Genomic DNA, 15,591 nt, shown 5'->3' on the forward strand with positions numbered 1-15,591 from the left:
CTGAGTCTTCCTGGACCAGGTCACGCCTGGTGCCGACAAATGGGGCTCAGGGGTCTCGGTGCTGTCTCCCCCTGCTGAGTCAGCAGCTTTCGGAAGCAGCTCTCTGGTGTCAGCGCATGACCTTGAGGGTGGAGACCAGGAGTGTGGACCCAGCGGAGAGGAGGTGTTGGTGTCAGTGGTCGCCTCGAGGGATACCCTGGGAGCCCTAGAGAAACAGGGTAAAGACACCCTGTCTCGGGGCTCACAGTCTGCCGGTCTCTCCTGCAGCCCACATGGTGTCCCCAGAACCCCGGGGCCCTCCCATGCCCTCTGTGCCCACTGCGTCTCTCAATGCCCAGGTGGCGGCGGGGGGGGGGGCTTCCCTCCTGACCTGCTGTCCTCCCAGGCCTTCTTGCCCTCTGCACGGTAGACCTGGTCTGGTGTCCACACACCTCTCTCCCGGCTCAGCTCCATGCACACAGCTGCCCACCCTGATCTTAGCCCAGGATGGAAGCCACTGGAGGGTGTCCCTGCTGGCCCGCAGCCATGTGTGCCACGAGGGACTGAGCAGGACCAAGGCCCTGTGGCCTAGGGACTGAGAGGGGAATGCTCTCCATTTCCCGGGGCACGGTACCTCCAGATCCCGAGAGTCCCAGGCTCCTGCTCTCTTGTGTGGGACCTGGCCCTAGGATGTGGTAGGATAGGCTACCTGGCTCCCAAGGGGTGTCCCCGCCAGCGCCACACCAACCTCTCCAGGTAGCAGCTTCTGGGGACACCCCTGGACAGTGGTCAGGGTCACTCGGTACCTGCAAAGCCTTGTTTCTGCCTCCAGTTTATCCTCTGGGCTCTCAGCGAGGGGAGTCCCCGCTGTCCAGTCTGTCGACAGATGCATCTGTCCCCTCGCTGAGCCAGGAGCTCTTGGGGGATCATGCAGCCTTTTTCATCAGACACGTCTGCAGGCATTGGCTGTGGGTCAGCTCCCCGGAGCCTCCAACCAGCAGGACTGAGGCCAAGGTGGGGTGTTGGCCGTGGTTTTCCTTGTGCCCAGACTCTCATTGCTTCCTGACCCTGGGGGCTCTGAAGTGGGCTGGGGTGATTGTTACTGGGCTGGCAGCTTCCCCGTTGTCCTGTCCAGGCCTCCTTTACATGGATCAGAGCCCACCCCGTGCTCCCCACTCCATGGGATGGGAGAGAACACAGGACGGGGTGCAGCAATGTAGCTCATGAGGCCCCTCCTTACCTGGAAAGAAGGGGACCCAGGAGGTCTGTCAATGGGGCTGTGGGCCTAGGCTCCCTGTGGATCTCGAGGGTTGCCCTATGAACCCACAGCTTCTCTAGGGAGAGATGGGTCTGTGGCCTTGAGCAGGTCCTCAAAGGAGCCTGTAGCCAGGGAGAGGACAGAAATGTGCTCTGCACACTCCCAGGCACGCACGGGAAGCAGATAAAAGTGGACTATATAAAAAAAAAATAATTAAAAAAAATAAAAGCTCCCCCCCCACCGCAGGCCCCGTCTTCCAGAATCTGTTGTAACAGATTCGCCCAAGCTGGTTAACGGTATTTGCGGTTTGCAAGACGCTACACGTCCCTGGAAAATGACAGACAACTTATTATCACCTCTCCGCTCTCCCCTGCCCAAACCTGCCCGTGCCGGGCACCCAGCTGCCGGGAGCGGGCGCGAGGAAATTAACGCCACAGAGCTGCCCGCGCCTGCCACCCGCAACCCCCACGCCAGCCCCGCCAGGCCCTGGGCTCCTAGCCAGACTGGGCCATCGCGGACTCTGACGGGGGGAGGGAGGGGGAGGGCCCGAGTGGGGGAGGGCAGGGGTGGGCACACACCAGCATTCGGGCAAACCATTTCCTGCAGGCGCAGAGGAATACGCACATCCCGGGGCAGGCAAGTCCAGACGGCTCTGTGTCAACAGCCGAAGATAAATAAGATTTTATCAGCTCAGAATCTGTTGAAACACATCCATCTAGCGGTTCTAGGGAAGGAGAGGCAAGAGGGAGGGAGGGAAAGGAAGTGTCTTTACGTGACCTTTTCTATAGAATAGATGGGACCCAAGAGTCTTCCTCCCCACCTGCCCAGTGCCTGGGGCCCAGGAGCTACCGGGGTAGGCGAGATGGAGCTGTCGGAAGGGTGGGGGCTCACGCCCTCTTCAACACAGACCTGGTTATCTGAGAAGGCTTTCATCTCCTACAGGCCCCCACCTGGCCCTACCCCAGGTCTGGCCACCCCAGGGCCCCCTCCTGCCCCTGTAGCCCAGCCACACGCTCAGGGTATAGAGAAACTCCGACAGGGCCCAGCTTCCTCCTTGGGCTCAACCCCCTGCAGAGATGGGGCTGGCCTGTGCACGTGCCCAAGGACATATTAGCAGCCAGCTGGGGATGGCGGGACAGGACCGGGACTGGGGACACCCCTGTGGGAGTGGGGCCAGGCCCAAGGCCGGTGGTGGCCTTGCCGGGGACGCAGAGGGAGAAGCCACGCGCTCTCTCCTCGCCCAGCGTCTCCGGCGTCGGTACCGCGGACAGCTCCCGGCGGCTCCTCCCCGGGGCGGGGCGACCCTGGCGCGCCCGTCCCCCGCCCACCCGCGCCGCCGCGGGTCTCGCTGTTTTCCCGGGAAACCTCCGCCGCTGGAGTCTTGACACGAAGAGCACCCCTGGGGCACCCCCGCCCCACTGGGCTGCAGGACCTCGAGAGCGGGGCTCGGAGCCCGGGGCTGCGCCTGGAGTCTTGCACCATCCTTGCTGGCCGGGGAGCCAAGTCTCCTGACCCTTGTGGGGTCTACAGACCCCTTCGGGGCAGCTGCGGAGGGAGCTGGAGGTCGGTGACTGACTGACAGGGGCCGCTGGGTGGTCGCTCCAGGGAGGGGACTGCAGGGTCTGCACGCCCCTGGGGGCACTCTCAGAACTGCTCCCAGAGGGGACAGGGACCCTCTCCCGTGGCAATGATCAGGGCACAGAGGAGTCCATGGGTATTACGCGTGGTCAGTCAACGCCTGGCCAAAGCCTGGAGAGGTTGGTCTACCGGTTTACAGCGTCCCAGCGGCCAAGCACCAGAGCGGGACCTCAAAGGCCATTCTCCCACTGCTCACCTGTGACTATGACCTGTCCCCCTCCCAGGCCAGGCCTTTCCTCAGCGTGTCTGCCCACTCGGCCCCCACTCAGGGATGAAGCAGGACCCTCTCTGAGCGTCCTCTGCATGCCCCCCGCAGCCCCAGGTCACCCCTCACGGGACACCTCCGTGGGCCCTGCTGGGGTCCCTGCTGACCCTGCAGGGGACAGGGATGCCCCCGGGAATCCACAGCTGCCTCAGAAGGGCTCGGACCCACTGGTCACTAGCTGAGTCCGGCCAGTACCAGGCCGCGTGGTGTCCAGGTGCCTCCAGTAAGTCTGGATCCTTCTGCAGCTGGAAGGAGTGCTCAGCCCATCTTCCCTAGAGAGTCGAAGGGCCTGGCAGGCAGGAGCCCCCCACAGCGCTTGCGGGCTTCACCGTGTCGTCCGTCGTGCTCAGGAAGGTCCCTGCCATCCAGCTAAGGCTCCTGGTTGCCTGTGGGGCCCTCCTCCACCAGGAAGGTCCCCTGGGTGACTGCTCTCCTGCCTCCACGATGCTTGCCAGGCAGTTCCCTGCCTGACACTACCTGAACGTTGTGTGAGGGTCAGGGACCCATTCTGAAGCCTCGCTTGTGGATGGACCAGAGAGCTGGTGTGAACTGACTGGCACCCAGTGTTTGCTTTGGGCTGGGCTGGGCTGTTCTGGGCACAGTCCTTGGGCAGGGTGCCAAGCTTATGGCCCACCCTGGTGCTTTGGGGAGTGATGGGGATACTAGAGGTCAGTGGGCACCCCTGGGAAGCAGGGCTGACCCCACAACAACAAGCAGGTGGCCCCTCACTCCCCTTGTGGCCCCCCAAGCCCACCCTTAGGCAGCCCTGTTTTCTGCTTTCCCAGCCGTGCCTCACCCTTCCCCTTCACAGGGCTGTGTGGAATCATTCTTTCCTGCATTCGAAATAGGTCTGGGGACTCTGCTTCCTCCCAGAGGTGGGATCTCAGGTATTCAGGTATGGGGTGGCAGGCTGCACTGGGCTCGGGGGACCCCAGTGAGTGGGGCACCTGTGAGGTGAGCCCCAGGGGCATCCAATTCCCATCCATAATGGGGGCGGGAAGGGCACATACTGAATTCAGCACCACAGGAAAGTTGAACAGGGCCCAGCACCCCAAGGATGCCATTAGGGAGACCTCAGCCCACGTGTCCCCCCGTGTCCCCTTGGACTCCACTCTGGGGGTGGGTGAGTGTTTCCGGGAGGGAGCCCCGGCCAACTCGTCAGGGGAGGGATGGCTCCCACTGTGGGGCCCAGGGCTTTGAGGGCCCTGGAGTCCCCCTGGTCTCAGGCTGTGGGTCAGCCTCATCGCCCTGCGTTTGCCACCCCTTGTCTTTTGTATACTTGGGAGTTGCTAAGGGTATGAGTCCCTGAGGGGCCACAGTGTCCCTTGATGACCAGAGAGGGAGCTCTGGTGGCCAGTGGGGGTCTTATCTTTGCAGGATTGAGGGTGTCAGGGCCCCCAGCTTCCTTGGGGGCTTAGACCAGGCCTGCCTCTGCCCAGCAGCTCCAGCACCCAGCCTGTGTTGCCCTGACTACACCGTGGTGGGTACAGGTCCCGCCGTAAACCCTAAGCCCCGGTCCGTGGTCCCAGTCGGCTGCGATGCAGCACGTGGTGGTGGCAGACCCCAGCCGGAAGCCTCTGTGCGGCACTGTCTCCTGGCTCAGTACACTTTCCCTGGCTGTACTGCTGTGGGGTGTGATGGGCAACTCCAGGTCTCTGGAGCTTTGTGGGGGGCATGGGGATTAAGGGGCAGGAACAGGAAGTGTCCTGCGAGTCAGGATAGGAGCACGAGGCATGAGGAGCCTGGATGGGTGCCCAGAAGCCAGTCTGCTTGGCAACCCGTGGGCACCCTGTGACCACCATCAGGGTCACCTTGGAACTCACAGGAGCTGGCCAGGGTCCTCAGGTGGGTGATGTGGTCCCCTGGGCGCTGCTCCTCCCTGGAAAAGGGTCCCGAGCGGCAGGGACTGGAGCCTTGAGGTCAGAGGCCCCCACACCAGTGGCCCCTGCCGAGCTGCAGAGCTCAACCGCTGACCCGCTGCTCTAGGCAGTTCCTTCCTGAAGCTTCGGGGCACAGGGGCTCCCAGCCTGTCTCACCCACGTTTTTCATCAAAATGCCAGAAAAGCCTAACTCTGGGTTTTTAAAAACAAATGTAATGCTGCAGATTCCCTCCTTCAGACCCCTGCGGTCCGGGGGCTGAAGGTTGACCGTGGGGAGAGCCGGGCTTGGCTAGGCAGACCCGCCTCCCAGCCCGCACTCTCCAGCAGCTCCTCACTTCCTGGCCTTTGCCGTCCTCACCCCTAAGAGGGACGTAGTGGTGCTAACCTCTCCAGCCAGAGAGATCCAGACAGGAAGCCCCACTGCGCTCCCTGCACCCCAACCGGCCAGGTGCCAGCACGTGGGTGAGAGGTGCCCGGAGGGGGCACTTGGAGGAAGGATGGCTGGAGGCATTCAGCGAAGGGGCCAGCGGGTCGTCAGAGGGCCAGGGTCGGGGCTGTGGACTGGGGGCGCTGAGCTGGGGCTGGGCCTGAACCCTACCCCCCACCCCCTCCAGTACTCCCCGCTGCTGAAGAAGCTCTACTGCCAGATCGCCAAGACCTGCCCCATCCAGATCAAGGTGTCCAGCCCGCCGCCCCCGGGCACCATCATCCGCGCCATGCCCGTCTACAAGAAGGCGGAGCACGTGACCGAGGTCGTGAAGCGCTGCCCCAACCATGAGCTCGGGCGGGACTTCAACGAGGGTGAGACCTCCAGCCCCTGTGCCCAGCGGCCGGGATGCACCGGGCACCCCGACCAGGGGAGGGCTGGCCTCGCCCCCTGGCTGGGAGGCAGCAGGGGCGGGCAGTGCGGGCTCCCCGTTTCCTCTCCCCAGACCCCAGCCGGGCACCCCTCTGAAGCGCTGTCCCCTCCCGGCAGGACAGTCTGCTCCGGCCAGCCACCTCATCCGCGTGGAGGGCAACAGCCTCTCCCAGTACGTGGACGACCCCGTCACGGGCAGGCAGAGCGTCATGGTTCCCTATGAGCCCCCGCAGGTAGGCCGGGGCCCCTGCAGCCGGCACGGGGGTGGGGGCCCGGCGGTCAGAGAGCGGTCGCGTCCCCTCCGTCCCCTCCGCCAGCCTGCCCAGTGGCCGCAGCGTCTCCAGTCCTGCCAGGGAGCAGTTCCCTGCCCTCACCCACCGCCCCGGCACCCAGTACCCATTTCTGACTACTCGTGCACAGGTCTAGGTGGGGTCCTCTCGGGCCCTCTCTGGCTGTGGGAGAGAGATGGGTAGGGTGCAGGCAGGGTCTGGAGGGGAGGGGTGAGGCCAGAGTGGGAGGTGGGTGGGGTGGAGAGCCCCCCACCCCTGCCCCGGGGCTCTGCTGTGACCTGAAGGCAGCAGCAGGTTTGGGGGCTCCTGTGAGGGTCCAGCTGCAGTGAAAAGCTGGCAGTGGAGTCACGTAGGGGTGGGGGCTGAGCAGGGATGCTGGGTTGGGGGTAGGATGGGGGAGGGGCTGGGTCGCAGCCTTCCGGCCTGTGCACCGTGTTCCCCAGGGTGAGTGGGCCCCGGGAGCCCCCACTTTTCTTCTGCCTGACTCTGGCCCCCAGACCGCGTTCAAACCCCATCCCTGTACCTGGCCAATCGGACCCCCCAGGGCGCCCACCCGCCGTCCCTCCTTCCCCAGCACCCCTCCCACGGGCCGGAGCCCCCAGGAAAGCGGGGCTCTCCTGCCCCCTGGTGGCTGCTGTGTGCCAGCAGTTCCGTGAAAGGCCAGGTTTGCCGACCCAGCGGCTGACTTTTCTCTTCTGACCCAGGGAGACCATGACAACTGCCCATTTTGTGGTCCTGGGATGCCCAGGGGTCAAAAGTCCTGGGTACATGCCTCGGCTGTCCACAGACTCCCTGGGAAACAGCACAAGAGCTGGAGATGGGGGTCCACTCAGATGGCTCTGGTCCATCCCTCTGCCAGAGCAGGGCTGTGCTCCCTTCTGCCCAGGAGAGCCCCAGCAAGCAGAACACACACTTGTGCCCACAGAAACCTGTGCACCTGCTGCCCACACCCAGCCTCCAGGGCTTGACCGCTAGTCTGTGTTACGGGAGATGCTGGAGCAACCAGACCACGGGGCTCTGTGCCGGGAGCCTGCGTGGCACATGGCGCTCTGTGCACTGCACGGATGGACGGACGGACGGGCGGGCGGGGGGATGCATGGATGGTCTGGATGGTGGATGAGTAGGTGGGCGGATGGTGGGAGTGGATAATTTGGACAGACGGACAGACGGACGGCGGTGGACGAGTGCGTGCAGGTGAGTGGGTTGGACGGGTGGGTGGACAGACAGTGGACGGATGGATGGATGAGTGGGGGGTGGACAGGAGGTAGATGCAGGCAGGTGGGTGGGTGGAGGGCCGAGGACCACAGGGCAGGGACCGCCTCCATCCCGTGCCTCCCCAGCCAGGACCCAGCCCAGGAGCCCCCGCCGGTGTGGTCTGGGGCCCGCATGCTGACAGCCCGGCCTTGGCCCCCCACCCTGCTCTCGTGTGCAGGTGGGGACAGAATTCACGACCATCCTGTACAACTTCATGTGCAACAGCAGCTGTGTGGGAGGCATGAACCGGCGGCCCATCCTCATCATCATCACGCTGGAGACCCGGGAGTGAGTCTGCTGGGCACGTGGGTGAGGGCGGCTGGAGTGGGGGCTTGGGGCAGTGCTGCTGGGGGCTGCACCTGAATCCAGGGCATGGTAAGGGATGGCGCTGGCCCTGGAGGTGAGTTTAAGGAGGGGCGGACCCCCCCCGCAGCCCCACCCCGGGCCACAAGGGCTCCCTGAGCAGGAGCTGGGCTTTGGGAGGACGGCAGGGGACCTGGTGTCCCAGAGCGGCCGGGAGCTCAGGCGTCCCCTCACTGGCTTATCGAGAGCCCCCTGGATGAGGTGGCTGGGGAGGGTGAGCAAGGCTGGCAGGGCTGGAGGCAGGCCCCCGAGGCTCATGGTCCTGGCTGTGCCCCCCGCCGGCCCCCCGCCAGCGGACAGGTGCTGGGCCGCCGGTCCTTCGAGGGCCGCATCTGCGCCTGTCCTGGCCGAGACCGCAAGGCTGACGAGGACCACTTCCGGGAGCAGCAGGCCCTGAGCGAGAGTGCGGCCAAGAACGGTGCCGCCGGCAAGCGCAGTGAGGCCCGGGCGGGGGCGTGGGGGCGTGGGGGCGTGGGGGCCGCCCCGGCTGTCAGAGCGGGACAGCCTCGGGGTGCGAGCCGCGGGGTGCCCTGGCTCCAGCTCCATCCGGCACGACCCCACCCTGGGTCGGCCCCTCTCGAATGGGTGACTGGTCTCGGGGCCCGTCCACGGTCACACTCACGTGAGGGTCAGCTCGCACCGGGTGGCGGGTATCCTGCGGGCCTGACCTGCGTGTGGCCTGCCTCCCTCGCAGCCTTCAAACAGAGCCCCCCTGCCGTCCCTGCCCTGGGCACCAACGTGAAGAAGAGGAGGCAGGGGGACGAGGACGTGTACTACATGCACGTGAGTGGCCCTGGCGTCCTCAGGGCTGAGACCCGGGGCTCGGCAGGCAGCGGACGGGGCGCCCGGGGAAGCAGCTCCGAGGCAGCGACTCTGCGGGCTACCCTCCCCCACACATGAGAAGTCCTGCTGACGGGGTGGGGGGCGCGGACCCCTCCAGGGGACGGTGCGTCAGGGATCACGGTATCTGTGACCCCACTTTAAACGGCCACCGCGGGGTCAGAGCAACAGGAGCTCTGCTGGGACGGTTCTTCTGTTACGTGACGCTGATTCCACAAGAGGCCCCGGGTTCTCCAAGCTCCCTCTCTGGTGCGTGCCCGCCCGGCACCCTGAGTGTGCAGAGCCCCGGGGACGGGGAGGGGGGCACGGTGGGCGCTCACCGGGCTGCAGACCTGCTCCTGGGGAACAGGGGCTTCCCGGGCCGCAGCACGCTAGGGGGCTCGGCGAAAGGCCCCCGCGACCCCACAGGCACCTGTGCCGAGGGTCCCCGTCTGTGCTCAGGTGCGGGGCCGGGAGAACTTCGAGATCCTGATGAAGGTGAAGGAGAGCCTGGAGCTGATGGAGCTAGTGCCGCAGCAGCTGGTGGACGCGTACCGGCAGCAGCAGCAGCAGCTCCTGCAGCGGCAGTGAGTGCGCCCCGCCCCGCCCCCGCCCTGCTGACACGGCCAGGAAGGGCCCCAAGCCGCCCTCCCACCCCCCACACCCTCATACCCCCGCCCCCGCCAGGGCAGGTACCCGGGGCCCCCACCTGGTGCCCCCTCCTCCAGGGAGCCTTCTGTGCCCCACGCTGTCTGGGCCTCCGCCCCGCCTCTCCCACGGGGGCCTCCTAAGTGTCCACTGACTGGGAGGCAGTGGGGAGGGGGCTCAGCACGGCAGCCCCACGGGCTGGTTCCCGCGGCAGGGCCGGCTCGCCCCTCGCTGCTCTGGAGGGCAGGCGGGGGCCGTCCGGCCCAGGTCTGGGTGGGAACGCGGGTGAGGAGGGGGCGCCCAGCACCCGGACGTCGCGGGGAAGTGACCAGGCGCCGTCGCTGTCTGAGCAGGAGCCACCTGCAGCCGGCGCCCTACGGGCCTGTCCTGTCACCCATGAGCAAAGCGCACGGGGGCGTCAATAAGCTGCCCTCCGTCAACCAGCTGGTGGGCCAGCCGCCCCCGCACGGCTCAGCGGCCGGGCCCAACCTGGGGCCCATGGGTGAGCACCTGGGGCGCGTGGGTGCGTGGCTCGGGCAGGGCGGGGCCCGGAGCGGGCTGGGAAGGCACAGAGCGAGGGTCCGGCTGCGGACACGGCCGCCCAGCTCGGAGCCGTCGGTGGCTGTCTCGCACGGGCATAGCCGGGACAGCCCCTCTGTCCGTTCCCCGCCACGGGGAGGTCCGTACTGTGTGCTCTTCCCAGCCCTGCAGAGCCAGGGAGGCCCGATCCGACGGGCCCTGACAGTCCCCACTGCCACCTGCCTAGGCCCCGGGATCCTCAACAACCACGGCCACACCCTGCCGACCGGCGGGGAGATGAACGGCAGCCACAGTGCCCAGTCCATGGTCTCGGGGTCCCACTGCACCCCACCACCCCCCTACCATGCTGACCCCAGTCTGGTCAGGTACGTGGGCTGCTGCCGGGTCCTGCCACGAAGCCACTGACCTCAGGCCCCTCCTGCCTGTCCTCGTGCCCATCCGCTGCGCCCGCGCGAGCCCAGACAGTGGCCGGGGAGGGCCCGGGAGGGAGCGCCCAACAGGTGCTTGGGAGAGAGCATGAAACAAGGGGCTCGTGGGGCGGCCGAGGGCAGGCGGGGCGCCAGGCCACACAACTGAGCGTGAGCTGGGAAGTTAGAGCCGGTGCACACCGCCTTCTCCCCGCAGTTTCCTGACGGGGCTGGGGTGTCCGAACTGCATCGAGTACTTCACGTCGCAGGGCCTGCAGAGCGTCTACCACCTGCAGAACCTCACCGTCGAGGTAGGAGCCCGCGCGCAGGCCGGAGCCGGCAGGCCGGACCCGGCGCCCGGCGCCCCGCCCAGTCCCGGCCGTCCTCTGCTGGCTCCCAGCGCCCGGTTTCCTGCTCTCACCGAGGGAGGGGAGGCGGGGAAATCCAGGAAAACACTTCTTCTGAGACCAAGCCCAACCTCCTCTCTCACGTCTGGCTTCCTAGCGAGTCAGCCTTTGAGGCGGGGGCGAGGTCAGCTGCGCAGGCCGTGGCTGGATGGGGCCCCCCACTCTCCCTCCCCCGGGCCCCTGGCAGGGCGTGGCTCATGTGGCTGCGAAGCTGCCCTCAGACCCAGCGGCTGACCTGCCTATGATGTGGGGGACAGGCTGTTCCCAAAGCACGGAGAGTTGCGAAAGCCAGAAGGGTCTCGGAGCTAGTGCAGCTGAGTGCCACCTACACGGGGAGAAACTGAGGCCCACAGAAAGCAAGACAGTCCTTGCTGTGCGCCCACAACCATGGTGGGTCCTGGGTTCAGACGGTGCCAGGCTAGAAGCAAAGGGCCATGGCCGACCTCTGGGTCGGACAAGAATACCGGGAATACAAGGGAGTCCCTCCTGAACTGTGAAAGACGTCACTTGCTCGCAGCCTAGGGCTGTCTTGAGCTCTAACGTGTGATTAGCCAAGCTCAAGCCTCGGGAGCCTCAGATCCCGGGGGGTTCCAGCTCGGCGGCCGGCAGGGGCTCGGCGCCCCACTCAGGGCTGCGGGCCAGTGGCTCAGGTGAAAGCCCTCCCCCTCCCATCCCCACCCACTCCTGCCCGGGCTAGTTCCGGCACCAGGCTTGGCGGGGAGGGTGCAGGGGCTGGGTGGTCTGCTCTGGCCCTCACAGGGCCTGCTGCGGAGGGGCTCGGCCGGTCCACAGAACCCAGGAGCCCAGGAGCGACGTCACCCCTACACGCACACACACCTTCTCAGCTGTCCGGTTACGGTTACGGACGGCCAGGGCCTCGTGCGTGCGGCACTGGCTGCGCCGTTTCTGCCCGACGCGGTCCACTCCTGGGGGGCGGGGGGGGCTCCTGAGCCGGGGCCATTAACGGTGGCCCGCGGCTCCCGCAGGACCTCGGCGCCCTGAAGATCCCGGACCAGTACCGCATGACCATCTGGAGGGGCCTGCAGGACCTGAAGCAGAGCCAGGACGGCGGTGCCCCGCAGCTGATCCGCTCCAGCACCAACGCCTCCACCTTCTCCATCGGTGGCTCCGGGGAGCTGCAGCGGCAGCGGGTCATGGAGGCCGTGCACTTCCGCGTGCGCCACACCATCACCATCCCCAACCGCGGGGGCCCGGGCGGGGGCGCGGGGCCGGATGAGTGGGCCGACTTTGGCTTCGACCTCCCGGACTGCAAGTCCCGAAAACAGTCCATCAAAGAGGAGTTCACGGAGAGCGAGATTCACTGAGGAGCGGGGCTCCGCAGGACAGCGGGCGCCGAGGGCACAGTGCAGGGCGGGCGGCGGCCCTGGCCTGCACTGCCCGGGAAGCCTGGCTTGGTCTCCTCTTGCTTTTGTCCAAGACCGCCTGTGGAGGCGGTGCCCGCAGGAAAAGGCGAGGCCCACCCCGCAGCACCCTGGACAGCGGGCGTGATGTGCCAGGGCCGGGACCTGTGCCCTGGGTGCTCCCGAGGGCCGGCGTCACCCACCATGGGCCTCGTCCTCCTTAGGGCTCCGCGGCTTCCCAGCGGGATCCTTCAGGACACGAGGATCGCCTCTGCTGACGGACTGCCAAAGTATTTTTCCATGTCTTTTGAGCGGCTCCAGGATTGTATCTAAAACGTGTTTATTTTGGGTCGATGCTTCAGACCCTGTCTCTGCCCAAGGCTGGGTCCCTCTGCCGGACTGGAGGGTCAGTCTGTCCCTCACTCTGCAAACCAGCTACCTTCCACCTCCTGCCCAAAGAGGAAAACCAGAACCTCCCTGGAAATGGAGGGGCCCAGGGGCCAGTGCGTTTGCCACGGTCCTTCCCGGGAGGCAAGGACACTTCTGGTCAGTGGCCACCAGCCAACACCCACGCCAACACCACTGGCCACAGCCGCCTCCCTTCGGCGGACAGCATGCTCGTCGGACTACTGGAAATTGTCCATATTTGATAAAATGATTCTCTTTGTACTTGGTGGGTCAGCTTTCATTTTATTTTTTGCTTTCATCCTTGATATTCCCTGCAAAGTTCACCCTGCATTCCTGGCTCCCCAGGTCTGTACAACAAGCTGTGCTAGAACAGAGGGCAAGCCAGGCGAGGGTAGGGTAGCTTCTCGCTCCGACGCTGGACGGGGCGGTGGGGCGGTGGAGGGGTGGGCTGGGTACACCTGCCGTGTGGCTGCGAAGCTCTCCACATGGGACAGCTCCGCTTTGTTGGCCGCCCTGGCAAACTGGGGGCAGGGCAGTGGGTCACCTTTCTCAGGGCCGCGGGGAGAACCGTTCCAGGCGGAGGGAGCAGTCGGCAGGAAGGTGCACCCGTTGTGGGACTCGAGGAAGCCCCGATTGGGGAGGGCCCTCCTGTCCTTCTAGGGGTGGTCCTGAGGCAGGCAGTGGGGCTGTAGGCCTTCATGAGGACCCCCGGGGGCAGCAGACTGGGGGCTGGGGGCGGCATGGGGCCATTTTCATTTGCAAGGAACCTCATGAGCCTTTGTGGCCAGCACACGACAGACGGAGCACCATGTCCGCGGAAGGACATGCGGCCACAGAGATGCCGCCTTGTTCCAGCAGGCGGGAGAAAGGCCCGTGGGGGTGCCAGTGCGTGGCTGTTCCCAAGCTCAGCCGCCCCTGCCACGCCTGCAAAACATGGGTGAGCCCCTCCCCCGCGGGTCCCCACCGACGCCCCACAGAGGCAGGCAAGCCTCCAGGCTGGGGAAAGTGGACACGCAGCCCTCGCTCGTTCTTGCTGCCCTGAGCCTCACGGGGGGCGCCTTCCTCTTCAGACCCCGTGTTCACGGGCGTCCAGGATTCCAGCTCCATCCCGCTCCGCACACATGGGACCAGGAGTGGTGGGAAAGCGCCAGCTCCCCTCCCTCGGTCCGCCCTGGGAGGAGGGGGTGTGGTCCTTGCTGCGTGGTGGTTCAGAGTCTGGCCAGCAGGGGAAGGGAGCCCCAGAAGAGAACCCGGGCCAGCCCCACCCCAAGCCCACCCTGGGGGCCACCTCCAGACCAGGACTTCGCCTTGGAAAGCCATGCCCGTTCCTGTGGCCAGTCTACACCGACCGAAAGCATCGTTTGTGCGGATGTGAGCGGCTGCGTCTGGGGTGATGCCGTCCAGCCCCGCCCCGCACCGTGCCCTCGAGGGACCAGCTTCCAGGGCTGTCCGCGCACCAGGAGGCTCTGACCCTCAGCAGGGGCCAACCGGGGCAACAGAACCTGCTCGTTCCAACGTGCAGCAGACTCTGCTCCCTAGCCCAGGGGGGCTCCGTGCGCATGGGGCTCTGCCGTCTCCCCAGGGAGGTGCGCACTGCACTAGAGGACCACGGTCACGGGCCGCGGACTCAGGGCTGCGTGCAGCTGCCCCTGCCACGGTTTTCTCACGTCATGCACCACCCCCAACCGCGAGGCCGGGGAAGAAGTACACTATCGTGCTCTTGCCTTGGGCGGCAAGGCTGGGCTGGGGTCTGGCAAGTGCTCCCGTGGCCACACCCTGGGGCTCCCCAGTGGTGCCCCCTTGTTCCACCACAGGTGCTGGGGACTCATCCCCAACTCGCTGGGGTCGGTCCGCAAACCTGGCTGGAACCCGGATGGAGGGGGCAAGCCCAGGGCTCCGCTGGCCCGAATCCAGCAGGAAATGCCACAGGGGCCCCACTGGGTGCCCAGGAAAGGGCTGGTGTGCGGCAGGCAGAGCCCCGAACATCAAGAGGGGAGGGAGGAGGTCATCCTGCCACGGAGCCCCAGGCCGCACACGCCGTCCTGGAGCCTTTCTCTGTGCTGCGGAGTGAGCACCTTTGGGGAGAACAAGGCATGAGAATCACTTGAGTAGGAATCGGGCCTGCCGAGGAGACGGTGCTGACGGTCGGGAGCAACACCACGCGGGTCTGAAACTCCAGGTCTGCAGAACTCGAAGACCAAGAATAAGCCTTGAGGGCGGGGTTTTTTCCAGGGGCGAAGGGGCAGGAGGGACGCTCTGGCTGGGAAGCGGCCTGGAGACGGACTCCAGCCGGCCTGGGCTCGGGCCAGTGAGCACGCTGTGGCCGGGGGGCCTGCGCCCCTCACGGCTCCCCACAGGCTTGGCTGCGTGCAAAGTTCGTCACCAGGGCTGGGCCACGGGGAGCGGTCATTTCCATGGCCCAGGACCCCACATGCACGGATCAGGGATAGGTCTCAAATGCAGACGGCCACCTCTCTATTTCCATAGGGTAAAGCACTTTAATGCTCTAAGGTTACAAAAAAAACAAAACAAAACAAAACAAAAACACCCATTTTTTAATGTAATTGATGCTCCTTCAAGCAGTATTAATGGATCTACTCCAATGATATTAACTTTTTTTGGTAATGTAATCTTGGGAAAATGTGTTATTTTTTTAGCTGTGTTTTGTGGGAAATTTTGTTTTTGTAACATAATAAAGAGCACATTCTGAAGGCGGTCTCTGAGTAACTCAGAAGAGAACAGCAGGCACGCGCCAGCGGCTTCCCACCGGCGGGGGCTGTGGCCTGCAGCAGCCCCTCTGGGCATCTCCGGGGTTTCCGGTGGCATCAGGCCGCGGGTACCGCAGAGCCGCAAGCTCAGGCTGCCTAGTCACAAGAGAGACCCGGGCGCCCACACGGGGTTCTGTCGGCGCAAAGCTGCCTGACCTCACCGGCCTGACTTCGGCCTCGAGCTCACGACCCCTCATCCAAGGGACGGCCAGAGGTCTCGACTTCGGAAAGCTCACGCAGGGTGCAGGCAGGCCACTACCAGCCCCCCAGCGGCCTGGAGTCCAGCACGTTCACGCTTCTCTGCAAAACTTGGCGAGCTTCCGTCTGCCCCCTCGGGCCGGAGCCACGCGGATCGGGCTTCCCTTGCGTTCTCCTGGTTCTCAGCTTTCTGCACTTCCGGCCTGTAGGAGACGGGGCGATGCCCCAGCAAACTAGACCTCTTGAGTC

General features: G+C 65.5%; 1 protein-coding gene across 6 annotated transcripts in view; it reads left to right on the forward strand.

Moving 5' to 3' along the window:
• Positions 1 to 12,637, forward strand: part of TP73 (tumor protein p73) — a 49,049-nt gene extending 36,412 nt beyond the window's left edge. For 4 of the 6 annotated variants that reach the window (XM_044236982.1, XM_044236986.1, XM_044236984.1 and 1 more), the window contains 10 exons: positions 5,635 to 5,821; positions 5,997 to 6,112; positions 7,602 to 7,711; positions 8,080 to 8,222; positions 8,481 to 8,569; positions 9,068 to 9,192; positions 9,607 to 9,755; positions 10,020 to 10,158; positions 10,418 to 10,511; positions 11,594 to 12,637. In XM_044236982.1, coding sequence (XP_044092917.1) covers positions 5,635 to 5,821; positions 5,997 to 6,112; positions 7,602 to 7,711; positions 8,080 to 8,222; positions 8,481 to 8,569; positions 9,068 to 9,192; positions 9,607 to 9,755; positions 10,020 to 10,158; positions 10,418 to 10,511; positions 11,594 to 11,932 — 1,491 coding nt within the window. In that variant the 3' untranslated portion in view covers positions 11,933 to 12,637. The other 2 variants (XM_044236985.1, XM_044236983.1) reach the window with 2 other exon arrangements.
• The last annotated feature ends 2,954 nt before the right edge of the window (positions 12,638 to 15,591 follow it).

Source organism: Neovison vison, chromosome 2 (assembly GCF_020171115.1).
Source record: "Neovison vison isolate M4711 chromosome 2, ASM_NN_V1, whole genome shotgun sequence".
In the NCBI taxonomy this organism is placed as follows: Eukaryota; Metazoa; Chordata; class Mammalia; order Carnivora; family Mustelidae; genus Neogale; species Neogale vison.